We start from the raw sequence: 25470 nt of genomic DNA, 5'->3' as shown, positions 1-25470 counted from the left end.
CTTCATCACAAACAGTTGCTCTTTTTGTCGATGCGGTTAATGTACGATAAGAGATGTAGAGAACAATTATTTTGGATCATCTTAATAAAGTGATGAATTCCAGATATGTCACAATATTTTTAAGCTTAAAAGAAAATCGAATAATTACACTCCAAAGAAAAACACACTTGTACTTACATGCTACTAAGATAAATCACATAACCTTTTTGAGCCTGTTTTCTTGTCAGTAAAATGAGAATTAGTAGCTAGAACTTGTATCAGATTAGTGAGACTAGGTTAAGCATATAAAATCCTGAATATTGCCATTTTTATTATATTTGTATTTTGTCTCCTTATTGCTAGGAATAACAAATTATACATTTTAGTTATGTGGTTATAAAAATCTTAAGAGTAAATTCAGATCATGATGTTAAATTCCCGTATGCAGGATTTCCATCTGCCTTTTGTTACATCTTCTCTGAGCTTGGTGATGTACTTATTACTGAAAATCTGGCCACTTTCACTAGCTCACGAGATGTTTGGACCTAACATCAAATTTTTAGCTCTATAATAAGACAGGATGATCTATATTTTTCAGTACCACCCACAGGCATAACTCAAGGTGTTTTAAGTAAAGAAATAAAATTAACAGAAACATATTCTAGTGTAATCAAAGCATACGCCAACTAAGGTTAAGGTAAATTAAGACACTAGAGTCAAAAAGAGGGGTTCAGGCTTCCACTTTGATATAGTAGAAAAGCTGTACAATACAAGCAATGTGAATATTCAGTCATAAATTAGGGCAAGAAATCCTGGTTGCAGAGATAGCTCAGTGGTTAAGAGCATTTGCTCTCTTCCAGAAGACCCGAGTTTGATTCCCAGCACCTATATCAGGTATGTCACTCCAGGGGTCCTGATACCTTCTTCTGGTCTCTGGCTACACACACGGTACATATACACATAAGTAGAAGTAAATTTAAAAAATTAAAAATGATGATGAATTCTGCATTCATTTATTTCTTTTCTTTTTCTTTTGATTGTTTTGTTTTTGTCTTTGTTTTGAGACAGGGTTTCTCTCTGTAGCCCCTGCTGTCCTGGACTCACTGTGTAGATCATGCTGGCCTCCAACTCACAGAGATCCACCTGCCTCTACCTCCCTGAGTGCTGGGATTACAGGTATGTGCCCCAACCGCCCAGATGAATTCTGCATTTTTTTAAAAGGTCGTATTATAATCATTTATAAATCAAGTCTTCTGTTAAAAAAAATTGCCTCTCAGACTTCAGACGGCAGTCAAAAAGTAAATATAAAATACCTATCAACTATTTTAAGTAGGATCTACATAAACAGAAAGGACTGTCTAATTTTGAGGGCTTTAAAAAAGGGAAATATGAGAGCTGAAACATAAAGATAAAACCTAGCAGGAGTAAGATAAAGACAGGGTAAAGCAAGGAAGAAAAGCGAGGAGTTAAAAGAGAGTGCTCCTGACTAGAAAGGGTAAAAAAGACATGCAGGAGGTAAAATTGTAAAAAATGGGTTAGGGGACATTAAAGTATGATTTACCAACTAGGAATTTGGATGTTTTATCTTCCAATACCCATTTGGAAACAAGAGTTTAGAAGGAAGGAAGAGAGTGGTATATGACATCTTTAATTTAGTAGTCTGGCAATAAAATAAGATGATGAATTAGAACTAAAAGACAGGTTGAAAAGGAGGATTTAGGAGGATATTGGAAACTACAGGCACAACTAGATAAAAGACTGGACTAAACATTAAAGCTGAGTGGAGACAAGAAGCAAAAGAATTTTATGAATTACTAACAAGGGGCAGGATGCAATGGTGAGTGCTTTCTGTCACGAACAATTCCACATTTGGCTAAGGCTGAGGATCTGGCTTGCTTCCATGTATGTGGACCTATCTGCATTGCCCACGTGGCACGCCTGGGTTGGCTACCCAGAGGCTATTTAAGCTGTGGGCTGGCTTTCCCCAGGGTCAGATGATTGTTCAAGGTTCCTGAATAAACTGCATTGAAAAAAAAAAAATATGCATTAAAAAAAATGTAAAAAAAAAAAAAAAAAAAAAAAACAAGGGGCAGGATGAACTGAGAATGATTACATGTATTTAAGAATGTTTATACTGTATCTTGTAGCCACCTATAAGAAGGGTGGCTTAAAAACAGGAAAAGATGTTTTGGACATACTAAATTTAAGGTCCCCAATGAGCTTAAGTTATTGATAACAATATAGCAGCCGACAATTTGAGTTTCACTTCTAAAAGAAATTTTTTTTTTAAACTTTTGAGTCATGTTTTGAAGTCAGGAGGGTACACACAGCTCCTGAAAACAAATAGTTATCCCACAGAAGTAAATAAAGAATGAAAAGGAGTGAAAAATAAAATCCTGGGAAACAACGGTATCTAAGAGGTAAACAAGGTAAAAACATACAATGGGAAACAGAGGAATAAAGATAGAAAACCCTTGGAAAACTGAAGAAACACCTACAAGGAACTTATGAGCAAGTAAAATGCAACACACAGGCCAAGTAGAATGAAGCCAAATCTTTGGAATTAAAAGGCACTGTAAGCAGTTGTACATGTTTGAATGACTTAATGACAGTCAACTATATACATTTCAGAAAAAAATAAAAACGTTGTTTTATATTTATACATTTATTAGACCGCTTCACTTTTCAAAGTACTGCCTAGGCCAAATGGCCTTGACCCCATTGTCTCATCATTACAAATGCTGGACTACAGGCACTCTTTACTATGCCCTAGCTCAGCATATGCTGTGCTTTAGATTGCTTTTAAGTTGGCAAACTGAGGAGCTCTAAAGTCCCCTCTCCCCATAAATATTATCAACAAGCCGTAACACACACACTCACTCACTCACTCTAACTGGACAGTGGTTGAAGTGATTTTGTAGGAATTATGTAAAACTACGGCTTATAGGCAAATGAGAATTCACATTAAAAACAATGGGGAGGAGCTTTACATTACTTGCTTTTCCTACCCATCCCTGGGCAAGGACAGCCTTTAGGCTCCGGCAACTAACAGAATAAATACCATTCCCACATACCTTGAACCCAAGGAAAAGTATACTGTTTATGTCTGTCTGTTCCTATCTTAGGCTCCGGCAACTAACAGAATAAATACCATTCCCACATACCTTGAACCCAAGGAAAAGTATACTGTTTATGTCTGTCTGTTCCTATCTATATGAGAGCTAACTAAGGGACCAAAGGCCTCATCTGTTTCACACATGGAGAATGCAGACAGGTAGGCAGCAGGTGCTACTCATGAAATTTTGCTAAATGGAAGTCTACTACAAGCTCCACTGAGAACTGAGACAAGAAATTAAGAACAGATGAGAGACTTCTGATACAACACAATAATAAACGATCTAGGCCCAGTAAGACTGTTTGGGGGTATCTGTGTACTCAAAAGCAGTCATGTATATGACAGCACTTAGAAAATCACCTGCTGGTCGAGGCAAAAAAGCATGTTTAAAAACAAATAAAACAAAGAAAAAACCTACTGGGCCTTAAATTTTCACAAGGCAAACCTAGCTGAGAGGTTAAAAAATATGACAGCATAAAACAAGTTCAGAGACTAAAAGGTAGTTTTCTTTTCTGTGACACTTTTGTGTGTTTTTGGTGTTTGTACATCTAAAATTAAAAAAGAAATTTTTTCATCTAAATAGCTACAGACAAACTTTATATGAATACAATAATCACTAACAAAAAGGCATTGTGGCCATAGATAAAACAGGGCTAGGGGTGTAGCTCAGCTGGTAGAGTGATTGTCTGGTGTGCAGGAAGCTCTAGGCTTGGCTCCCAGCACTGAAAAAGACTGGCACAATGGCTCAAGCCTGGAGAGAAAGGATCAGAGTTCAAGATCATCTTCATCTACAAAGCAAGTTCAAAGTCAGCATGGCATACTTGGAAGAGAAATGAGCTTGTCTCAAAACACAAAACAAAACAAAGATAACACAGTACTCTGGAAAATGGAGAAAACCTAATTGATTTCCAAAGTTAATATGCTGTAATAAATGGCTAATATTTTATTTTAAAACCTACACATAGACATAGGCACAGGAAAACATGCCTTAATTTAGGTAAATTAAGTGCACAAAGCCAGGCGGTGGTGGTGTATGCCTTTAATCCCAGCACTTGGGAGGCAGAGGCAGGAAGATGTGGATGGGAGTTTGAGGCCAGCCTGGTCTACAGAGCAAGATCCAGGCAGGACAGCTGAGGCTACAGAGAAACCCTATCTCGAAAACAAACAAACAAAACCCACAGTAATGATTTTCAATCAACAATCTAATTCCTTTCTCAAAAAACAAAACCAAAACAAACCAAAACAAAAACAAAAAAAAGCAAACAACTAAACAAAGAGCTAAGTAAACCTAAAGCATGGGCTGGAGAGATGACTCAGAGGTTAAGAACACAAGCTGTTCTTCCTAAAGGTCCTGAGTTCAATTCCCAGCAACCCCATGGTGGCTCATAACTATCTATAATGAGATCTGGTGTCTTCTTCTGATGTGCAGGGATATTGTACATATATTGTACATATATGTACATACATTGTACATATAATAAATAAATAAATCTTAAAAAAACTAAAGCAAACCAGAGAAGTCATAGAGAAAAAAATATTAGTAAAATTATTCACAGAGGAAACTCACTAAGACAGAGAGCTGGTTCTCTGACAGAAACAAAACAACCAAACTAACAACCTAGCCAGCTCATTAGAGGAAAACAGAAAACATCAAGTATTAGTACCAGAAATCAAATTACAAAAGAGCTTGAAAATGCAAGTAATGTGACACAGAAATAATAATGATGATGATAATAATAAATAGAAACAAATGTGGCAATGTTGATAAAGTCAACAATTCTTAAAAAAAAAAAAAAGACAAACTAAGCAAGTAACTATGAATATATTAATTAGTATTAACTCCTACAGAAAAGAAAAGAAAAGAGGGCTCTTGGGGGCTTGATGCTGTCTCCAGAATTCTATGAACCTTCACAAAATTGACACCAATTTTACATAGCCTCTTCTAGAAAACAGAAAGAAGAGTACTTTTAGCTCATTTTGGATAGTCAATAATAACCTCATATCAACCAGATGAAGTAGAAAACTACAAATCAGTACCTTTTGTGAATATGGCTATGAAGTATTAACAAATGTAGATCAACAACATATAAAAAGAATGATAAACCAACCAAGTAGAGCTTGTTCCAAGACTTACAAGGTATTTAACAAGGAAACTACAGGGCCTGGCCAGATGGCTCAGTGCATAAAAGCACTTAATATCCAGATTGACAACCTGAGTTCAATCCCAATGACCCGCATGATGGAAGGAGAAAAATAATTATCAAAAGTTGTCCTATAACCTCCACACACATGCTGAGACATGGCACACCCACACACATATAAAAACAAAATTTAGAAATATGTTTTAAAAAATGTAAACCTCTAAAACTCAACATTATGAACAGCCTAATCCTGGCATTTGGGAAATGGAGCAGTAGATCAGAGGTCTCAGGCTAGTAGCCTCAGCTCCCTTGAAGAGAATTCAGATCAAGGTCTGGAGAGATGGCCCAGTCATCAAGAGCAATTGCTGTTCTTGCAGCGGTCTTGAATTTAAAACCATATGCTGGTCACACCAACTTGTGACCAGTTCCAAGGAATACAACACCATCTTCTGGCCTCAGCACATACATGCTGCACATAAACATACACTCAGGCACGCACACACACACACACACACACACACACATATATATATTAAATTGTTTTTGTTTTTTTTCAGGACAGGGTTTCTCTGTGTAGCCCTGGATAGCCTAGAACCTGCTCTGTAGACCAGGCTGGGCTCAAACTCAGAGAGCTCCACCTGCCTCCACCTCCCAAGTGCTAGGATTAAAGACATGTGCCACAATCACCTAGCTTGTTTGTTCATTTTTAATGATTACTATATTTTATTATGTGCATTGGTGATTTGCCTGCATCTATACCTGTGTAAGAATGATGAATCCCGTGATCTGGAGTTACAGACAGTTGAATTTTTTTTTTTTTTTAATTCAAGGCTATATAGAGGTTGTGAAAAATTGGTGTTAATTCTTTAAAGGTTTCACTGAATTCTCTGGAGAAATCATTTTTTAAAATTCAAAACATGAGACTTGTCTCAAAACAAAACAAACAAACATTTTTTGTTTGTTTGTTTCAGTTTTTCAAAATAGGTATTTTTCTGGGTAGCCCTGGTTGTCCAGGAATTCACTCTGTATACCAGGCTAGACTCAAACTCACAGAGACATCCACCAGTCTCTGCCTTCCAAGTGTTGGGATTAAAGGCATGTGCCACCACTTGTTTCAAAAAGTTTTTACAGAGATAGAGAAAAAAAAATCACATTGTTATATTAATAGATACAGATAATGCATTTGAAAGAATCTAATACTCAAAAGAAATTCAGAAAACTATAAAGATGAATTTTCCAACTGGATAAAGCATACTTTAAAAACCTATGTTCATACAAATTCATTCCCTCAAATAGCAAGAGTAAGACATTTCTGTCAGCACTATTTTGAAACTTGTAGCCAGTTCAATATGGTAATAAAGGGAATAAACAGCATACAGAATGAAAAAGAATTAAGCTATCCACATTTACAGGTGACCCCAAAGAACGCTCAGAATTAGTGCATTTCCAAATAACTGCATTCAGAATAACTGCATTTCTAAACATTAACAATGACTATTTGAAAATGAAACTGCAATGCCATTTATTATACATCTGCTTTACAAGAAGGGAGTACTTTGGTATTTAAAAAATAATTTTTAAAAATTAAAAACTAACAAAACTTATACAGGGTTTATTCTAAAAACTGCAAAACACCAACAGAATAAAATTTTAAATAAATAAATGAGAAGATAAATACAGTGTTCACAGATCAAAGAGGAAACAGACTTCAGTACTTCCAAAATAGGAATACAGATCTGATGCAATTCCTATAAAATATAACAAATGTTTTCAGAGTTATGGTCACATTTTAAAGTTAATATAGAAAGGCCAGAAAAACCCAGCCTGGTCTACAGAGCAGGTTCTAGGCTATCCAGGGCTACACAGAGAAACCCTGTCCTGAAAAAAAAAACAAAAACTATAAAATTTCAATATAATTTTGAAACCACTTTAGCCAAGTTTGAGACTCATTAAACAGTCATAATAATCAAGACCCTATACTATTCATAGAGGACAAAGCTGTAAAATAGACGGAGTGCAGGAAACACCAGAAAAGACCAATAAAGGATAGCCAAATAAATTTGCAGATAAACAATTCAATGAATTCCGGATCAATGATACAACCACAAGAAAAATGAACTTCAACTTAAACTTCACAATTTATATTAACTCACTGATTTAAATGTTAAATTAAACCTTTAAGGGAAAAACAGGGTAAACTCTTTAAGATCTATAGCTGAGTGGAGACATCTTAGACATCACAAAAAGTATGACCCAGAGAAAGAAAAAACAAAACCAATACACCAATTTTAATTAAGATTTACTCTGCCCTTCCAAACATCGGGGTTACAAGATTTTTAAAAGGTGATTTGAAGCCAGGTGGGCAGAAGCACTCTTGAGTTCAAGGCCAGCCAGGTCTACTGAGCAAGTTTCAGAACAGCCAAAGCTACATAAAGAAACCCTGTCTTGGGAAGGAAAACAAAAAACAAAAAACAAAACAAAACAAACAAACAAACAAACAAACAAAACCCAGGTTATTTGAAGGAGGAAATGGGAAAGAAGGAACTTTAATTAGGGAGAGGGGAGATAAATACAGAAAAAAGAGGAAGGGGTAAAGTAACAGTAAAGACATTAAAACAGTAAAGGAAAAAAGTCATAAGGAATCATATTATCTATATACCTAAAATTACACATAATGCATGTAAGTCTATATATACACACATAGTTAAAAAAAAAAAAAAATCCTATCTGGAGTGGTAAGGCTTCTCACAAGAGCTATAGATTACCTAACAAAAACTCCAGTAGCAGGGATGAGAAGCCCTCTTTTGTTATCAGAGTTGTCTAAGAGACTCCCCAAACATAAACTACTGCTGTTGCCTCTGACTGTCTCCCAGGGACTAAAGGTCCCCACTGCTGAAGATACCATGTAAGTCAGGCACAAGACACAATGGATCTTGGCTTGTTCTGACACAAAAGCCTCATCCCCGAGGACTACCGTTATAAGAAGGCACTACAAAAGATTCCAAAGAAGAGAAGTAACAAATAGTCCTACCCAGATGTGACGGCTATAAACCAGCTGGTGATAATCAAGTTTTCTTTTTATTAATTTTTATTTTTTTTATGTTAATCACAGGTTATTTACTTTGTATCCCAGCCGTAGCCCCCTTCCTCATTCCCTCCCATCCCACCCTCCCTCCCTCATCTCCTCCCTGACCCTTTCCAAGTCCACTGCTAGGGGAGGTCCTCCTCCCCTTCCATTTGACCCTAGCTTATCAGGTATCTTCAGGACTGGCTGCCATGTCCTCCTCTGTGGGCCAGTCGTTGAGTTCATGTCAGAAATAGTTCCTGTTCCCCTTACTAGGAAACCTACTTGAATCAACAGTTCTCTAATTGGACTTGAGGCATGTGCAACAAGAAAACCTTGCCTGGCACTGGAAACCTGGTCAACTACTTGGGGCTAGTGAAGTCATGGATCTTGGGAGGAGAACCTACAACCTCTGCTTCACTAAATAACCATAATTCCTAACTATTTTAAGTATTTATCGTTATACCCACAGATAAGTATTGCTCTCACTGCCCCCATTTCCCCTCCCCTGTCCTGTCTGTAAGGCATCTTCTTGATTAATGATTGATGTCAGAAGGCCCAGTCCACTGTGGGCAGTGCCACCCTGGAGCAGGTAGTCCTGGGAGCAGCTATAAGAAATATATCTAGTAATCCCAGCATTCTGGGAGGCAGAGGCAGGCAGATCTCTGTGAGTTTGAGACAAGCCTCGTCCACAAAGTGAGTCCAGGACTGCTGAGACTAAACTCAGAAACTCTTGTCTCAAAAAAACCAAAACCGGAAAAAAAAAAAAAAAAAAAAAAGAAACAAAGAAAGAGGGAGTGGAGAGGGAGGGAGGGAGAGAAAGAGACAGGGAGAGAGAGAGGGAGGGAGGAAGGAAGGAATCTAAAAATGAGTCTAGCCAGGCACAGTGGCACACACCTGTAATCCTAGCACATGGGGAGGCAGAAGCAGGCAGATCTCTGTGAGTTCAAGGCCAGCCTGGTCTACAAAGTGAATGCAGGACAAGCTAAGGCTACACAGAGAAACTCTGTCTTGAAAAACCAAAAGGAGTCTAGAGAGCAAGCCAGTAAGCAGAGTCCCTCCATGATCTCTGCTTTAGTTCTGTCTGCAAGTTCCTGCCTTGAGTTCCTTTCTGTTTTGACTTCCCTCAATGACAGACTATAAACGCTAGCTGAAATAAACCCTTTCCTTTTCAAGCTACTTTTGGTCATAGTGTTTTATCACAGCAAAAGAAAGCAAACTAAGGTACTCCCAATCTTATTTTACCTAAACTTGGTAACATGTTACTATTATTTAAAATTGAATGGTATGCATGATGGTGTCATTAATCGCTACCCCATAACTATTCACCATTACTCTTCAGAACACCATGCTTCACACTTCATAGCTTACTCGTATTGTCTATCAACACTTAACTTCCCAGACACTACAAATTCATATTTTAGTAGGCAGTTTGTGTGTGAGTGAGAGAGAGATATGTAAGTGTTTAAAGGTCTATTTGTCTTGCCCAAGATAAACTGGAGGACTGACCACGCTAGTATTAATCACAAGGCATCTTCCTAGGAAGTCATGATCATCCTGAATTTGAATCTGCACAATGAATAATGTACACAATATCTCTTCAACAATAACATTCATGATCCACACATCATTTGTATCAGAGAAACAAATGATGTCAACAAACCACAGCAAGGAAAATCATCACTCAATATAACAGAAAACTCATCCACAGAGTGGTCAAAGGCTAGTGATGGCAGATTTCCCATGTCTACAATACAGAAGACAAGTTCTGTAAGACAGCAAAATTACCCCTAATGGATTATCTGCAAACATCCACCTTTCAATCTTTGCTTGTTTGTTCTTCCAGTTCACAGCAGTGGCAGCCTAATGTCAACCATGTGGAAACCCAGAACACAAACTGAGTAGCTGATCCTCAGCAAACTCCTCCAATTCTGTTTGCCAATACCCATAATAGACTCCTCAAGTTACCTAAATCAAGATGGTTATTGGCTATGTCCACACCCAACGTTGTGTCTCCCTGAAACATTTCTATCTATAAAATAGCTTTACTGGAACTCTAGTTCCATGATGTCCTCACAGGAGTTCAAAACTCTTCCAATGGGTGCACTTTGCACTGAGTTAATGCACTGGAGACAACACTCATATTCACATTCCAGGTACATGAGGCTTTCAAGGTAATTGTGCAGACAAGACAGCTACCTGTCTAAAATGTGCAGGCACGGCTACTAGACTCTTCCATTAGATTCTCTCCTGCTGCTTCCACAGGCAGCTCACAGTTCTCAGTAGACAATTATCTTAACCTCATAACATACTTCAAGTTCAGACAAAGATCTCACGTTTATTCATCATCTCATCATATCTTTTAAAAATGGTTTTAATTTTCCATTAGCGTGTGTGTTCATGTATATGTAGTGTGGCATATACTTGGAGGTCAGAGGACAATATACGGGAGTCAGTTCTCTCCACCATGGATTCTGGGGATCAAACTCCAGTCATCAGACTTTTCTTTTACCCAATGACCCATCTCACCAGTCCCTTGTCTAGTCAAATTTGTGATTACAGTTTCTAAGATAAAATATCACAGGACTTAGTTTCACAACCCTTTCAATAAACATTTGTTAAGATCTTTTCCCTACATCTTTGTATATCTCCTTGCCACTGAAGTTTTTATACATACCTACATTTTATTTTCATTTCATTCAAAATTGCTTTATTTATTGCATTCTGTGTACCAAGTATTCTCTTCTACTCCCTACAAGAATACTTACCTTTGAGGCACATTAAATTGTTATATTCTTCCTGATACACTACATACTAAATATCAGTAAGTCCGCCACTTACTAGCTATATGCTGTTAGATAGCTCAACCTTTTCTGAGGTGTTATTTTATTCAAATGTGGCAATAATATGTTTCACTTAGTCTACAGACTATTATAAAAATTAAATAAATGTGCCCAATCTTACTGTCTGTTCAACAAAGAGTCCATGACAACCAGGGCTACACAGAGAAACCCGGTCTTGAAAAAACCCCAAACCAAACAAATAACCCCCCAAAACAAACAAACAAACAAAACCCACATAAGTATTTTAAGAATATGTTTTTGTTTTAATCCCAGGTGTGGGGATATGAGGCTGCTTCGCAGCAGCTGACTATGATTTCCCTCATGCTCTAGCAGAGGTGTGATTTTGCCAGCTGCATATAGTTTCTGCGTCTGTGTGACAAATTCTGGGGACTTTACAGAGGCTACATAAATGCAAGGGCCCCAGAAGCATGGGTGGTTGTTGGTTTGTTGGTGGGTAGCTATGGTTTGTTAAGTAGTCATCCTCGCAGAAGAACAAACAAGAAATTAGCTCTCTTGAAAGCAAAGAACAAACTTGCTCCAAGAAACTCAAATGCCCTTAAATCAGCAGGAAGTAGTCTAACAATAATGTCACCCCCCTTTGCAACTTCTGACTATTAAGGGATCTCTTTCCTTTCCTCTCTCTTATCTAGTGGCAGGGAGTTGGAAGGAAAGAATAAAAGGGATGGAGAAGTATGGAAGAAAGAAGAACCCATAAAGTAGCAAATGCCAGTTACAATTACTATCCTGTGTTCTCTCATCCAAAATCCAGAAACATGGAGGGGGCAGTAATATAACTTATAATGGGTCAGGCATCACTCCAAAAACAAGTGACACATCTGTGAACAAGAAAATCAGATACCTGCTTGAGTGAGCTTGCCTGAAGAGCATTAGTATCACAAACGTAGTAGCTCAGAAGCCTTAAATAGTCTAAATATGTTTTCATTTAAGAAAAAAACAATTGTAGAACTTCCAATCTGTTGACTTTGTGAAAATATTTGTTCTTACAAATAGTAAACTAGTCTTGTACAGCTTTTCCACATTAAACAATTCTAGACACAAAATTGATGAATCAATGAATAAGCAAATGTTATAAAGAAAACAAGTCCTTTTCTTATGGCAGGAAGGGAACAGAAATGTAATAATTAAAAGACCATTTTATTCATATTTGATATAAAATTTGATTCTTCATTTCCCCTCCCCACCCCACCCCCAAAAAATCAGATCCAGGGGCCAGCAAGAGGAATCAGCAGATAAAGGTGCTCGCCACCAAGATTGCTATCTGATTTTGATCCCTGAATCCACATGGTAGGAGACAACTGACTCTTGCCAGATTGCTCTCTGAACCCCAACCTCCCAACATGCACCCATATACATAATCACATGCATGAGCACACACACCCACACAAAGTAAAACTTAAAAATCAAATCTACCTACTTTCCTTAGATTCTATATCAAATTTGATTCTCAAATTGTAAACAAACAAAAATAGCTCTACCAAGCAAAATGAAACTAGTCATTTCTGCCAACTTACTATGCTAATCCTCTCCAACATAGCCTAGTGATTATTTTTCTCTTCTTAAAAGAATATCTTAAATGGAGTCAAAGCTTTTCCTATTTATTCCTACTTTGATTCCTACCAGCAGTTTCCCAGAAGAGACGCAGGAGGTGTAATGTCTAGCAAAACCATACACACATCTAACCCCTACTAAGAGTACAAACTCCACTACCCTATCTCTGTCAGCGCTGTTTCTCACATGGTAAATGGTTCTCAGGTAGTTGATCAATGAACAGCATTTGGAATTCCTTCACCAGGCCATCCAAAACCAACAATCAGCAAAGCAGCATGAAGCAACAATCACAGTTGGGACTGGAAAGATGGCTCTGTGGTTCAGAGCACTGTCTGCTTTTCTCTCTTCTTTCATACCATTAGTCTCTAAACAGTGGAGGTAGTCCCAGGGGGACCGCATCATCGCCAAACTGAAGGGTTTCCTTGAATATTATCTTACCTTTGTAACAGTTTGTCTGTGCCAAGCCTATCACACATTAAGGCTCCAAAAATACCTTCCTCTGCAAAGTAGCAATTAAAAGTTGAAGCATTCATCCTTTGTATCATAAAGTGTATTTCAAGGTACAGTCAGAGGTAATGACAAAAAGTCCTCTGAATAGAATTAAATAGTTAAATGTGAAAGGAATACTAAAAATTATACATGCTTCTTGCTGTGAAACAAAAGAAAATAAAAACATCTATGGAAGTGTTTACTGAAAAGTCCAACATATACAAAGTGAATAAAATGTAATTAATATAAAAATTAAAAATTTAATGAAAAAAAGTCCAACATAGTTAAACCAAGGTTTCAGATTTATCAACTTATCCAAGAAATACAGTCAGTACAGGAGTGGAAAAATCTAGATGGTAAAATAGATAACAGTATCACTGCCTTGGTCTCTTCAAAAAGACATCAGATGACAGATGAGAATTTGAGATAAGGAGACTCCCTATTTAAAAGACCTTTTAAAAAACCAAATCAAAGCAAATAAAACCAGTAGCATGTAATGTAGACTGTTTAGTTTGCACAGACCCATATTTTAATATAGTAACTGGATTAAAAAATTAAAAATCTACTTTAGATACTCAGAGAAAAATAAACATAAACTGGAAATTAGTGAAACAAGGAGTGTGTTTGTGTTAGATATGATAAGTCATTGTGGTAATAAGAAAATGTCCTTTGTTTTGTTTTTTTTTTAAGAGATATTAAAGCATAAGGATGAAATAATAATACACAGAATTTAACATACTGTGGTGAGGGTGAATGGTGAACAAGTGAACCATCACAAAATTCTGAGAAATGCAAACTCTGGGCAACAAGGGTGGGTACACTATCTTCTGTATGTTCAAAACTTTTCATTATAAAATTATCAAAGCTCCTCAAGAGATCTGATTCAGAAACTCCACAACTCTTATATGAAAATTATATAACTCAGACAGCTTTACCACAAGTCTTTAACTATATCCCAAACCTTAGAATAATAGCATGGGGCATGGGTCATACATACATACTCTATCTCCCCTTCAAGCCTTACCCCAACACTATCTTAGTGTGACACACATTTAGTATCTTTTCCCTACAATTATGAATTCCATGACAGCAGGAACCATGTTTGCTTTTAACTCACTAAATGGTGTCCCCACTGCCTTTTAGAGTTCCAAGTACAGAATACACACCAAGTAAATATTGTTGAGTGGATGAGTGATAGCAAAAAAAAAAAAAAGGAATTAACATGATCCACTGTTGCAAAAGTAAATCAGACAACAATCTGAGTAAAATATCAATCTCTTGCCAAAAGTTAGTACAGGAAGTATTGGAGTTTAGCCAGCCTTTTGGGGGTTTGTGTTTTCTTTGTTTTGTTTTTCGAGACAGGGTCTTTCTATGTAGGTAGCTCTGGCTGTCCTGGACTCCCTTTGTAGACCTGGCTGGCCTCAAACTCACAGAGATCTGCCCGCCTCTTCTTCCAGAGTGTTGGGACTATAGGTATGTGCCACCGCGCCCATCCAGTTTGCCAGCCTTTTAAATGATGTCAAGAGTAGACATAAAGCTCTTGCCTCTGTACAGTATCACACTTTAATCTGAGTACCTAGCCTCCTACTAATCGTTTAGCAATTATAAGAAAAGTACACTTTATATTTCATAATCCCAAACAGAAAATATCTACATTTTAGAAAAACAACACATAATTTACTTATTTGTGCAATGTGTGTATATGTGTGCTTGTGTGCGTATGTTTTGGTTTGAGACAAGCTCTGTTGCAGCCCAGGCTAACCTTAAACTCACAATGTAGCTGAGGATGACTTTGAATTCCTGATCCTCCTGCCTGTACCTCCTAAATGCTGAGATTACAAGTTTATACCACCACTCAGGGCGCATACATATAGTATAATGGGTCAAGCATCGTGATTATCATCTTTGTTCAAAAAGCACAAACCCTAGAGTTCTCAACATGGAGGTCACAACCCCTTTGGGGAGGGTTAACAACATTCTCACAGGGATCACCTAAAACAACTGGAAAACACAGATTTTTATATTATGGTTCATAGCAGTAGCAAAATTACAGTTATGAAAAAGCAACAAAAATAATTTTATGGTTGGGGGCCACCACAACATGAGGAACATCAGGTCACAACTTTAGGAGGGTTGAGACCACTGCCCTTATAAAAATAAGCTACAAAATACAAAAACAAGTGCCAAATAGAACAAGTAACATCAGTTTAGGAACTACTTCCAAAAATAGCATGACCCAAAGATAAGTTCCTATAGTTGTATTTCTACCTCAGTATCATTTAAATCTACAAATTTTATTTCTTAAATAATAAACCAATGATAAATTTTCAAAAAATTGTTATACTTATTTTATGTGTATGCTTCTTTGCCTGCATGTAATGTATATGTGCCACGTATGTGTCTGGTACCTTTGGAGTTCAGAGAAAGGTATCAGATCACTTGGAACTGGAGTTACATGTGTTTATGAACCACCATTTGAATGCTAGGAACTAAACCTGGGTCTTCTGCAAGAGCAACAGGTGCTCTTGAAACTGCTAACGCATCTCTCCAGCCCCAAAGATAATTTAAAAATTATGACTTACAGACTTTACAGATACAAAGCACATCAATAACTATCTGATCCAACTCTTTATCACTCTACAAAAAAGAAACTGACAAGAAAAAAATTTAATTGGTTACAAAGAGTTAATAAATAACAAGACTATGAGAATGTTTTGAACGTGAGGTGGAGTGTTCTGTTACTACCATCATGCCAATAGCATGTTTTTTTAAAAAAATTACCATTTCATGTTGCAAATTACAGTACTACCTAGATGTTCATCTTTTAAAAAAGTACACTTATTTATTTTGTACATCTGTATGTTGTCATTTGATCGAGAACAGCCCCATGGATTCATGTATTGGACGCTCGGTCTCCAGGGAGCGGCACTACGAGGTAAGGCCCACCTGGAAGAAGCGCAGCTTGGGGTGGGTAAGCTTCGAGGTCTCAAAACCCCACGCTAGGCCCAGTCTGCCTCTCCCTGCCTGCAGATCAGGATGTGGCTCTCAAACTACAGCTCCAGCGTCACACCTGCCATCATATTCCCTGACATGAAGATGGACTACGCTTCTGAAACTGTAAGCAAGCCCCTAACTAAACTGCTTTCTCTTGTAAGAGTTGCCATGGTCATGGTGTCTCCTCAGTGCACTAGAGTAGTGACTAAGACAGGATGTGTGGGTAGGCACACATATCACATGGTCAGAAGACACTAACAGAAATCAATTCTCCCCTTCCACCGTGTGGGCTCCAAGGATGTAACTTTTGTTGTCAGGCTAAGCAGCCAGTATCTTTAAGTGATGAGCAAACTCGCTGACATCTGTCCATCTTCTTACATATAGACATATATGCTATAAACAGCTATGGTATGGACTTCAACTAACTGAAGAGTTCTCTTTGTGTGAGTACCGGAACAGGAAAGCGGTGCTAATGGATCTTCAGTAACAGAACCCCATTTGAGTATTTCCTGATACATAAGCTTTTCTGTAATTTCCATTACAGAATCTGTAGTTTTCACTGCCCATATACCAAAATTTATAACCATGACATAAAAGTAAACTGTAAGATTATAAAGGCTGATATAATTCAAAATTTATATACGATTCCTTCTTCTGAGTTAAAAACGTCTGATTCAGATTTAATGAATGACCTGATTTGTTGCCTGTCACCGTGAGCCACTTCTTTTTAAGCCCATAGTGTTCTTGTGGTGCCAGAGGGCCCCTTACAGAAGACCTACTGAAAGTACAGGGTAGACATAAAAAGAGAGCACGACAACAACTAAATCTTAACTACTTAGCTCCCAACTGCCTTTCACACCAACCCAAAACCTTAGTGAAATTAGGGACTGTCTTAGTCGGTATTGTGTTGCTGTGAAGAGACACCATGACCAACAGCAACTCTTACAAAGACAGCATTTAATTGGGGCTTGCTTACAGCTTCAGGGTGAGGAACAAGACAGAATGAAGGCGGAAACGGATAGAAAAGCAGCAGGAAGATAAAGTCTGGGTTTAGAATGGGTTTTTGAAACCGCAAAGCCTACCCCTAGTCACACACTCCTCCAACAAGGCTACACCTACTCCAACAAGGCTACACCTACTCCAACAAGGCCACACCTCCTAATCCCTGTCAAACAGCACTACTCCCTAACAGCCAAGCATTCAAACAGATGAGCCTACAGGGCCATTCCTATTCAAACAAGTATATTGTAAATCCTGACTAAAGGCCTGGAGATATAACTCAGAGGGAAAGCATTTGCAATGAACATCCAAGATAATGGGTTAATGCCCACAACTACAAAATAAAACATGACTAAGTGAACAGTCTCCAAAAACCCCCTCCTCTAATTGAATCCATCGTAATGTCTACATTTTTGAATATATTTTGTTTGGATGTTTTAATGATACATATCTGGATTATAGCCTTAGGTGTCAGGTAAATTACTCTGTGCTTAAAGAAGACAATGTATCAGCAATACTACCATATGACAAGCCAGTATAGCTATGATTCCAGCACTTAGGGAGGCAGCTCTCTGCGAGTTTTACAGCCAGCCTGATCTACAAAACAAGGATAGCCAAGGCTACACAAAGAAACTCGGTCTCAAAAACCAAAACCAAACCAAAACAAAACACAATACGACAATAATGGTTACCAATTTTCAGGTTACTAACCACCATACACTATGATAATTACATTATTTAGTTCTCATAACAAACTAGTACAATAACTTCTTTCTCATTTTCTTGAAGCTAAAATGAGCTTTCAAAAGATTACATACAATAAGTATGTATTATTATTTATTATTACTCCAGCTCACACATGACAAGGCCTAGATTTGAAGTCACATTTAGATCTACAGAAACATTTACAAATATGTAAATGAAATAGGAGACTAGTTTTTTAAACGTCATAGTAATAAACAATCAGAACAGAACAGTTTAAATTATGCATGTCTGCAAAGCTGACGCAAGAATTTCACTGCTTAAAGCAAGGAGTTTTGGGGGGCTACCTTCATCATCATAGTGAGAACCTGTGATTAGAGTAAGAATGCTCATATATTTGAATGCTTAATCATAAGGAAGTGACATTATTTCAGAATTACTAGGAAGTGTGGCCTTGCTGGAGGAGGTGCATCACAGGGGGTGAGCTTTGAGTTTTCAAAAGCCAAGTCAGGCCCAGTGTATATGTATATGTATATGTATATGTATATGTATATGTATATGTATATGTATATGTATATGTGTGTGTGTCTGTGCTTGCAGATCAGGACACAGCTCTCAGCTGCCTATGGACTAAACCTCTAAAATCATAAGCAAGCCCCAATTAAATGCATTTTTAAAATAAAAATTGCCTTGATCATGCTGTCTCTTAACAGTTACAGAACAGTGACTAAGACAAAGTCCCATCTCTTAAAAACAAAACAAACAAACAAAAAACGCTAAGGAAAAAGGTTTGGTCCAAAGCAGTCATATGTCCTACTAATACTAGTAACACCCATAAACTTGAAATGAGTACTAACAGGCACACAGTTTTGAACATAGCTTTGAATACCAGTAGGCATATAGCTATGAACCTGTAGGCACTGAGGTCCAAAGACTTAGTTATCTTAGTTTTTTTTTCATCCAACCAACAGTAGCATATTTTCAAAAATGATTAATCCAACTGGTAAAGGGATGGAGCTTATGTAACAACCTACTCAAAGCCTAGTATTGCCAAAAACTTCACAACAAAATGTTCAGTTTAGTGGCAAAGACAGCAATGATCCTAACAACGCAAATAACTTATTTCAGAATATAAGAAATTTGGGTGATAATATAATGTCCAAGTAGAGATGCCTAAAAATCAGTTAAATGTTTAGTATTTGAAATAAATAAAAGAATAAATGGCAAATGAGATGGCTCAGTCAATAAAGACGCTTGCAAAACAAGCCTGTCAACTGAGTTACTTCCTCAGTAATAACATTAAGGTGAACTAAAAGAACAAACTCTCCACAAAATTTGTCTTCTGGGGGCTGGAGAGATGGCTCAGAGGTTAAGAGCATTGTCTGCCTTTTCCAAAGGTTCTGAGTTCAAATCCCAGCAACCACATGGTAGCTCACAACCATCTACACAACAATCTGATGCCTTCTTCTGGCATGTAGGTGTATAAGCAGATAGAGCACTCACCTACATAAAAAATAAAATAAATCTTAAAAAAAAATTGTCTTCTGACATCCATATGGCAAGTACAGACACACAGAAACATATACATACATACAATTAATAAATATGTAAATGATTTGTAGAAAATGGAAAGTGATAAGGAACAGATGCTTCAAGTTTGGAATAAATTATCCACTAAACTCAAGACAAAGGGAAAAAATAAATCTGCAATGAAAAGATGGGGAAAGCACTAGTTAAAAATACAGAAAAGAGAATTTCATGGAAGGAAAATGAAAACCAGCATCTAAATCTTCTTACATTTGCCTTTCACATTCTGAAAAAAAGTAACTGAAACAAACAAACAAACCAACCAGTAACAAATATGTACTAAGGGACACAACAGTGCTAGAATGCTCTAGTAACATGGCTCCTTTCCCTTCCTCCACCACAGCTTATACTTCACCAGACAGAAGAAAACTGAAAAGAAAGTCATGCTCTTGAAGAAATGATGGGACAGCCACTTAATCAGTGTTTCTTCCAGGTAAACTAGTAATATTATTACTGCTTCAGACAAAAAAAAAAAAAAGTGTTTTCTGGGTAAAGTTAGACATTTGCTAGCAAACTGCTGTGAAACCAAAAAGTTTGAAAGCTTTCCTGACTGAAGAAGAGTGGATCTAGAACCAACAATCTCACAACCTATAAATAATGAGATTTTAAAAGACTAGAATGACAAGGACTACATGTGACAAACAATATGAACATAGTATTGGCTCAATCAGTCAGCAAGGGTGAAAGCAATCGAAACAGAGGCTGGAGGGAACTAAGGGCTCTTGCTGCTTGTCTTGTCCATGTCTTGCAGAGAACATGGGTTCAGTTCCCAGTACTCAAATGGGTGACTCAGCCACCCATAACTCCAGCTCCAAGGGATCTGACACCATTTTTCTGGCCTCTAACAACACTTACATGCACATGGCACACATACTTACAAAGCTGGAGAGGCAACCAAAGTGAAAGAGGTATTATACCTCCAATCTAAAAGAATTTCAAACTCCACACAAAACAAGAACAAATTCATTAAAAAGTATAGTGACCTGATAAGTCACTGTGAAAAGTAAAGTGAACTGAGTAAATGAATGAACGCTCAATGATAAACATACAATACTGTACAAAGAAAATTCATGCTAGACACTATAAAACTGAAAAGTAGATTTCTGTTTCCAAGGAAAATTCTTATCTTTAAAGTTCAGAGTGGGGCTGGAGAGATGGCTCAGTGGTTAAGAGTACTGTCTGCTCTTCCCAAGGTCATAAGGTCATGAGTTCAATTCCCGGCAACCACATGGCTGCTCACAACCATCTATAATGTAAACTGATTCCCTCTTCTGGCAGGTGCAAATGCAGCTACAACACTCATATACATAAAATAAATAAAATTAAAAAAATAAAAAATAAAGTTCAGAGTGATCTGATAAGATTTCAATAGTCACTTTCAATAATGGAATTTTTAATTATTTTATTTTATATGCATTAGTGTTTTTGTCTGCATGTATGTCAGTGTGAGTGTGTCAGATCTGGAGTTACAGACAGTTGTGTGCTGCATGTGAGTGCTGGGAATGGAACCCAGGTCCTTTGGAAGATTAGCCAGTGCTCTTAACCGCTGATCCATCTCTCTAGCCCCAATAATGAAAATTTTAACAGATCGAGATTATACGATTACAACAGAGAGGAAGTAATCAAGTCTGTCCATTCACTATCCATTCTCAAAATGTTCCTGTAAAGTCTTGCGCTCCTAATACGCGGCCTACCTTGACACTGAGGACGTTGAGTGCTTGCTTCTTCAACTCTTCCTCTTTATTCAACCTTTATCTTTGACCCTTAGATCTCTCTCTAGGTTATTCCTTTTCGTTATATCGGCTTCAACTTGTGCTCTATGTAAATGATTTCCAAACCGTTATTCTTTAAGTTTAATTCAACATCTCAAGTAGCCTACAGGCCATTTCTTCACCCTCATCTCACTATCTTGTCAAATACAACAAATTTAAATACATCTGTAGATCTATTCTTCTCAAGCAATTTCCAAACCTGATTATGTTCATCGTTCTCACTGTAAGCCAGGCTCAACATTTTCAGAATCATGTAACTAATGCCTCTCTGGTTCTGAACTCTTGTCAATCAAGTCCCATCAATTCTTCCTTCCTCATTTTCAAGTCCTAGCTCCGGTTCCGACTATGTGTGGACTATTACGGTAATCTGGAAATTCTCCAATCTCGCTTTGTCCCCACGTCTAGGTTACTCATACTCATTCATTCTGTGACAGCCCCAAGTGCGTGCAAACCCTGCGCCTCTAACCCCATCCTTCCAGCCTGTGTGTTGTTTCTCAGCCCCGGAGGGTACACCCGCCACCCTCCGTTTAGGTCATCTCCACCGGCAGCCAGTTCAGCAGAGAGCACACTTGGGCACTCTCCACTCACAGCACTTCTCCCCATTCAGTTTCCGTAATACGATTATTGAAAATGATTAATTGAAAAATGATAAGTAATCATTTGGAATGGATCAGTTGTTTTCTCAATCTATAAAATGTCTCACGTTGTTTCTGTGTATGTATATTAAAATATCTTCGTAAGTAGATCCAGCTCTCAAAAGAGTCCATGCAACATACACTTATTTTCTTGTACTCTCAACTCTATCAGATTCCTCCTAAATGACGCTGTAGCAAATATGAAAACTAGCAATAAAAATAAAATAAACTAAAAGCTCCTAAACCCTCCTTAAAATCTACTTCATAACAGGGGGAGCAAAAAAAGCAGAATAGGATTAACAGCTTAATGGTGGAGTTAGCATGTGCTGGGTCCAACTGGCAGGACCACTAACAAAAGCAACAAGAAAATCTAAGAACTACTTATGTAAATATTGAAAGACATAGCAGCCGTGGAACACATTAAGTAAGTATTATAATTCCTTTCACTTCTATCATTCAATAAAATACTTTCTTATGCATCAACCTTGTTTCTCAGTATTAAGAGCATCTGTAATGTGGGTAAGACACTTTACACTACCCAGAGTTCCCATTTCATAGTCAAGTATGTTTGGAGCAATCGTGAAGTGAAAGCCTTGGCGAGGAACCTTGCACACTGTAACTGTACAGAGATGTTTAGAATAACTGAAATGTACACTAATTTTAATCTACAAAATTTCCTGATCCAATAAGGGATTTTAAAATGTTATCTCTGTGAATGCCACTATTAAATCTTAAATCTCCAAACTATGATACACAAAGTTAATTCTCTGAGGCCCCATGTCCATACAGGCACTGAAACATGATTTTAGAGATCATGTGGTTTTGTTTGAACTAAAAGTAGTAATAGTAACTGTACCGGCGGCACTCGAATACCTATTATTTACAAATATTTGTACTTACTATCAACGACTACACAATTTTTAAGGTAGGACCTAAGTACTTTAGAATATTTTTAAAGTAGCAAAAATGGTTATTGATATACACGAATGAAATATATTTACTAACAATGTTTTTAAAGTCATCAACCTTGTGCTGGCTTAGTTATCTTACGCGTTTGCACTGAACGTTCAACAAAGTTTCTTTAGCCTCAGGTCACCTAAAATTTTATCTTAAAAATCATTTCCTCGGTATCAATTCTCCATTATCATTTCCAAGGCTAAACTCCAAACCCCTGGGAATTCCGTAAATAGAAAGTAGATTTTCAATTCCACTGTCAAACTATGGGAAGGTTAATACTAGGATCGTCTTTCAACAAACTATACAATATAAACGTGTTTAACGTACTGGTACGATGCCTGCAATCGCAGTTTCTAAGTGTGTTCGCTGGACTGACGGAGCTGAATCAAAACCAGAAGTTCTGAGCAGCTAGCAGAGAACCAGTGAAATTGCTAAAAAAGGGCTTGAACCTCATAGTTTACTGGTGCTTCAAAATTCTTGCAAAAGAGCAATCTGGCATCTTCCCAAGATGACTATGCACACCTGAGACTCGTTGCAGTTAACGAGACTGCAACCAAGAGGAGCCCAAGGCAACCCAGAAAAAACACAGCGGCACTCACCAGCAAACAATCTGAATTCACTTCCGATTTGGGATCCCGCAGCAGGTTGTCGATTTTTTCAAACCGAGTCTCAAAACTGTCCCCAGTCGACATGATGCTGCTCCTTGTGACAATACCTTCGTCCCCGCAGCGGAAAGCAAGTTCAACCAACTTCCTCCGCGGTGGGTTTGCAGCCGCGGGGCAGAGGAGCCGGAACCTCGGGGTCACCAGGTGCACCCGGTTCCCCCTCCTCCCCCTCACTGAGGGGACCCCTGCTCTCCGGACCCCAGGCTGGGGCTGACAGCGACCCGCAGCCGCTCGGACGCCCAAGGTCGCATCCCACCCGGCAGCCCCTCGCCACAGCCGACGGCGCCGTCGCCAGCAGCCCGCTCGCTCCGGCAAGGCGCCTCAGCCTAGCGGGCCCCGGCAGCCTTCGCCATGGCGGGGCCCAGTCCGGAGAAGGGCAGCGGCGGGGAGAGGGAGCGCAGCAGGGTGGAGACTCCCTCGGGGCAGCCAGGGAGGGCGAGGAGGAAAGGCGAAAGCGAAGGGCGGGCGAGGAGCTGCGCCAGCCGCCGCCTGGGCCCCGGGCCGGCCCCGCTCCGCTGAGGCGCTGGAGGCCGTCTAGCCCCGCATCCCCGGGTCCCCCCGGCCCGGCCCGACGCGCCGATCAGCCTCGGCCGAGAACTGGTCCCACGGACGGGCTCACTCTCCCATTTTGTCCGGTCGCTGCCGGCGTTGCTGCTGCCGCGGTGTCCGGCGGGGCAGGGCGAGGTCGGCGGCCCGACGGAGCCTCGGAGGAGGACCGGCTGGAGGGCGGGAGGCCGGGGGAGACGGCCGCGGGGTCCGACGGCTGCTGATGCGGGAGCTTCTGGGAGGGGCCGCGGTCCGGGCTGGGAAAAGGGCGAGTCGCGGAGGCGAATGCCTGGGGGGTGGGGCGAGGAGGGCTGAGAGGGACTAATATGTCCGCCTTCCTGTTCAAACAAACCGAGACCGCCGGCGGGCAGTGCGCATGCGCGGCGCGGGCCTTCGGGAGGGGAACGGGCCTGGCCTCGCGCGCGCGCACGCTGGCGCCTGTCAGGGCGGGGCTGGCCGGGTCGCGACCGCCTCGGGGGTGGGGGCGGGGCCTGGCGCGCGGGGGCGGGGTCTGGCAGGCGGGGGCGGGGCCTGGCGGGCGGGCGGCGGGCTGGAGTCGGAGGCGCGCTGCAAGTCCGCGCCTGGGCGAGTTTTCCCAGCGTCTGGTCGCGGTGCTGGCAGGCGCCCCAGATTCGTTTCCTCTGAGCTTCTGGTCGGGAGAATTCTGACAAGAAAAAGGGTCTTGTTATCACTGAGATAGATACTTTGTGCGTGGTAGGAGAGTGCATTTCTTCCGAAGGCACCAGCCCCGGCGGAGCACTCTGGGAGGCTATGCTGGAGCCCCATCGCTGGACCTGTTTACGATTCAGTGGGAAAATCAGCACGCACTCAGCCTTCCCAAGCCCTGCGTGTCACGGGAGCCTTAAAATGTTGACTTTGGAAGACGGGATCAACAGTCAAAAGCAGTTTAATTAAAGAGGAAAATGTCCTAGAAAAATCAATGTTTTAAGCTATTTCTACTCGTTTCCTCACATCCACTTGCAGTTCTGTCCCGCTTGCTAGATGCTTCAACTTCGGGGCATTCAGTAAAACTTTAAAATGTCGTTTTTATCACAACTACTGTGGGATATGAACACAATGGCATTTCCTAATTCAGTTTCTTCACTGACTGTGGGGTGACAGAATGGAAGACTTCTGATTATGTTTTTCACTGCCTTTAACAGGAGTCTGACCTGAATTTATTTCTAATCAACCCTTAGGTTTGATCATATGTCTAATGAAAAATTGCTTGAACCTGCGGGTATGTTTTACCCCACACTGGAAAATGCTACAGATGAACCCAATGACCCCACATTAAAAAAGCAATGCACGGCATCAGCGCTGAAGTCACAGGTTAGGAAACACGACACTCTTTGAAAATGTTTATTTCTTGTTTTCATTTTTATCAGGTACAGAAATGTTTAACTATAAAGC

The 25470-nt window shown here is 39.3% G+C and overlaps 1 protein-coding gene across 3 annotated transcripts in view; it reads right to left on the bottom strand.

Moving 5' to 3' along the window:
- Window positions 1-24346, bottom strand: part of Rock1 (Rho associated coiled-coil containing protein kinase 1) — a 102221-nt gene extending 77875 nt beyond the window's left edge. Inside the window, exon 1 of one of the 3 annotated variants that reach the window (XR_009589896.1) lies at window positions 23446-23836. Coding sequence is in view for 2 of the 3 variants with exons in the window: in XM_021661565.2 (XP_021517240.2) it covers window positions 23446-23538 (93 nt within the window). In the remaining variant the exon portion in view is untranslated. Of the gene's footprint in view, window positions 1-23445 lie in introns of all 3 variants that reach the window. The other 2 variants (XM_021661565.2, XM_060377682.1) reach the window with 2 other exon arrangements.
- Between the last annotated feature and the right edge of the window lie 1124 nt (window positions 24347-25470).

Source organism: Meriones unguiculatus, chromosome 2 (assembly GCF_030254825.1).
Source record: "Meriones unguiculatus strain TT.TT164.6M chromosome 2, Bangor_MerUng_6.1, whole genome shotgun sequence".
NCBI classification, from domain to species: domain Eukaryota; kingdom Metazoa; phylum Chordata; class Mammalia; order Rodentia; family Muridae; genus Meriones; species Meriones unguiculatus.
The sequence above is the reverse complement of the archived record's forward strand: the minus strand, read 5'-3'. Positions and strand labels throughout refer to the sequence as shown.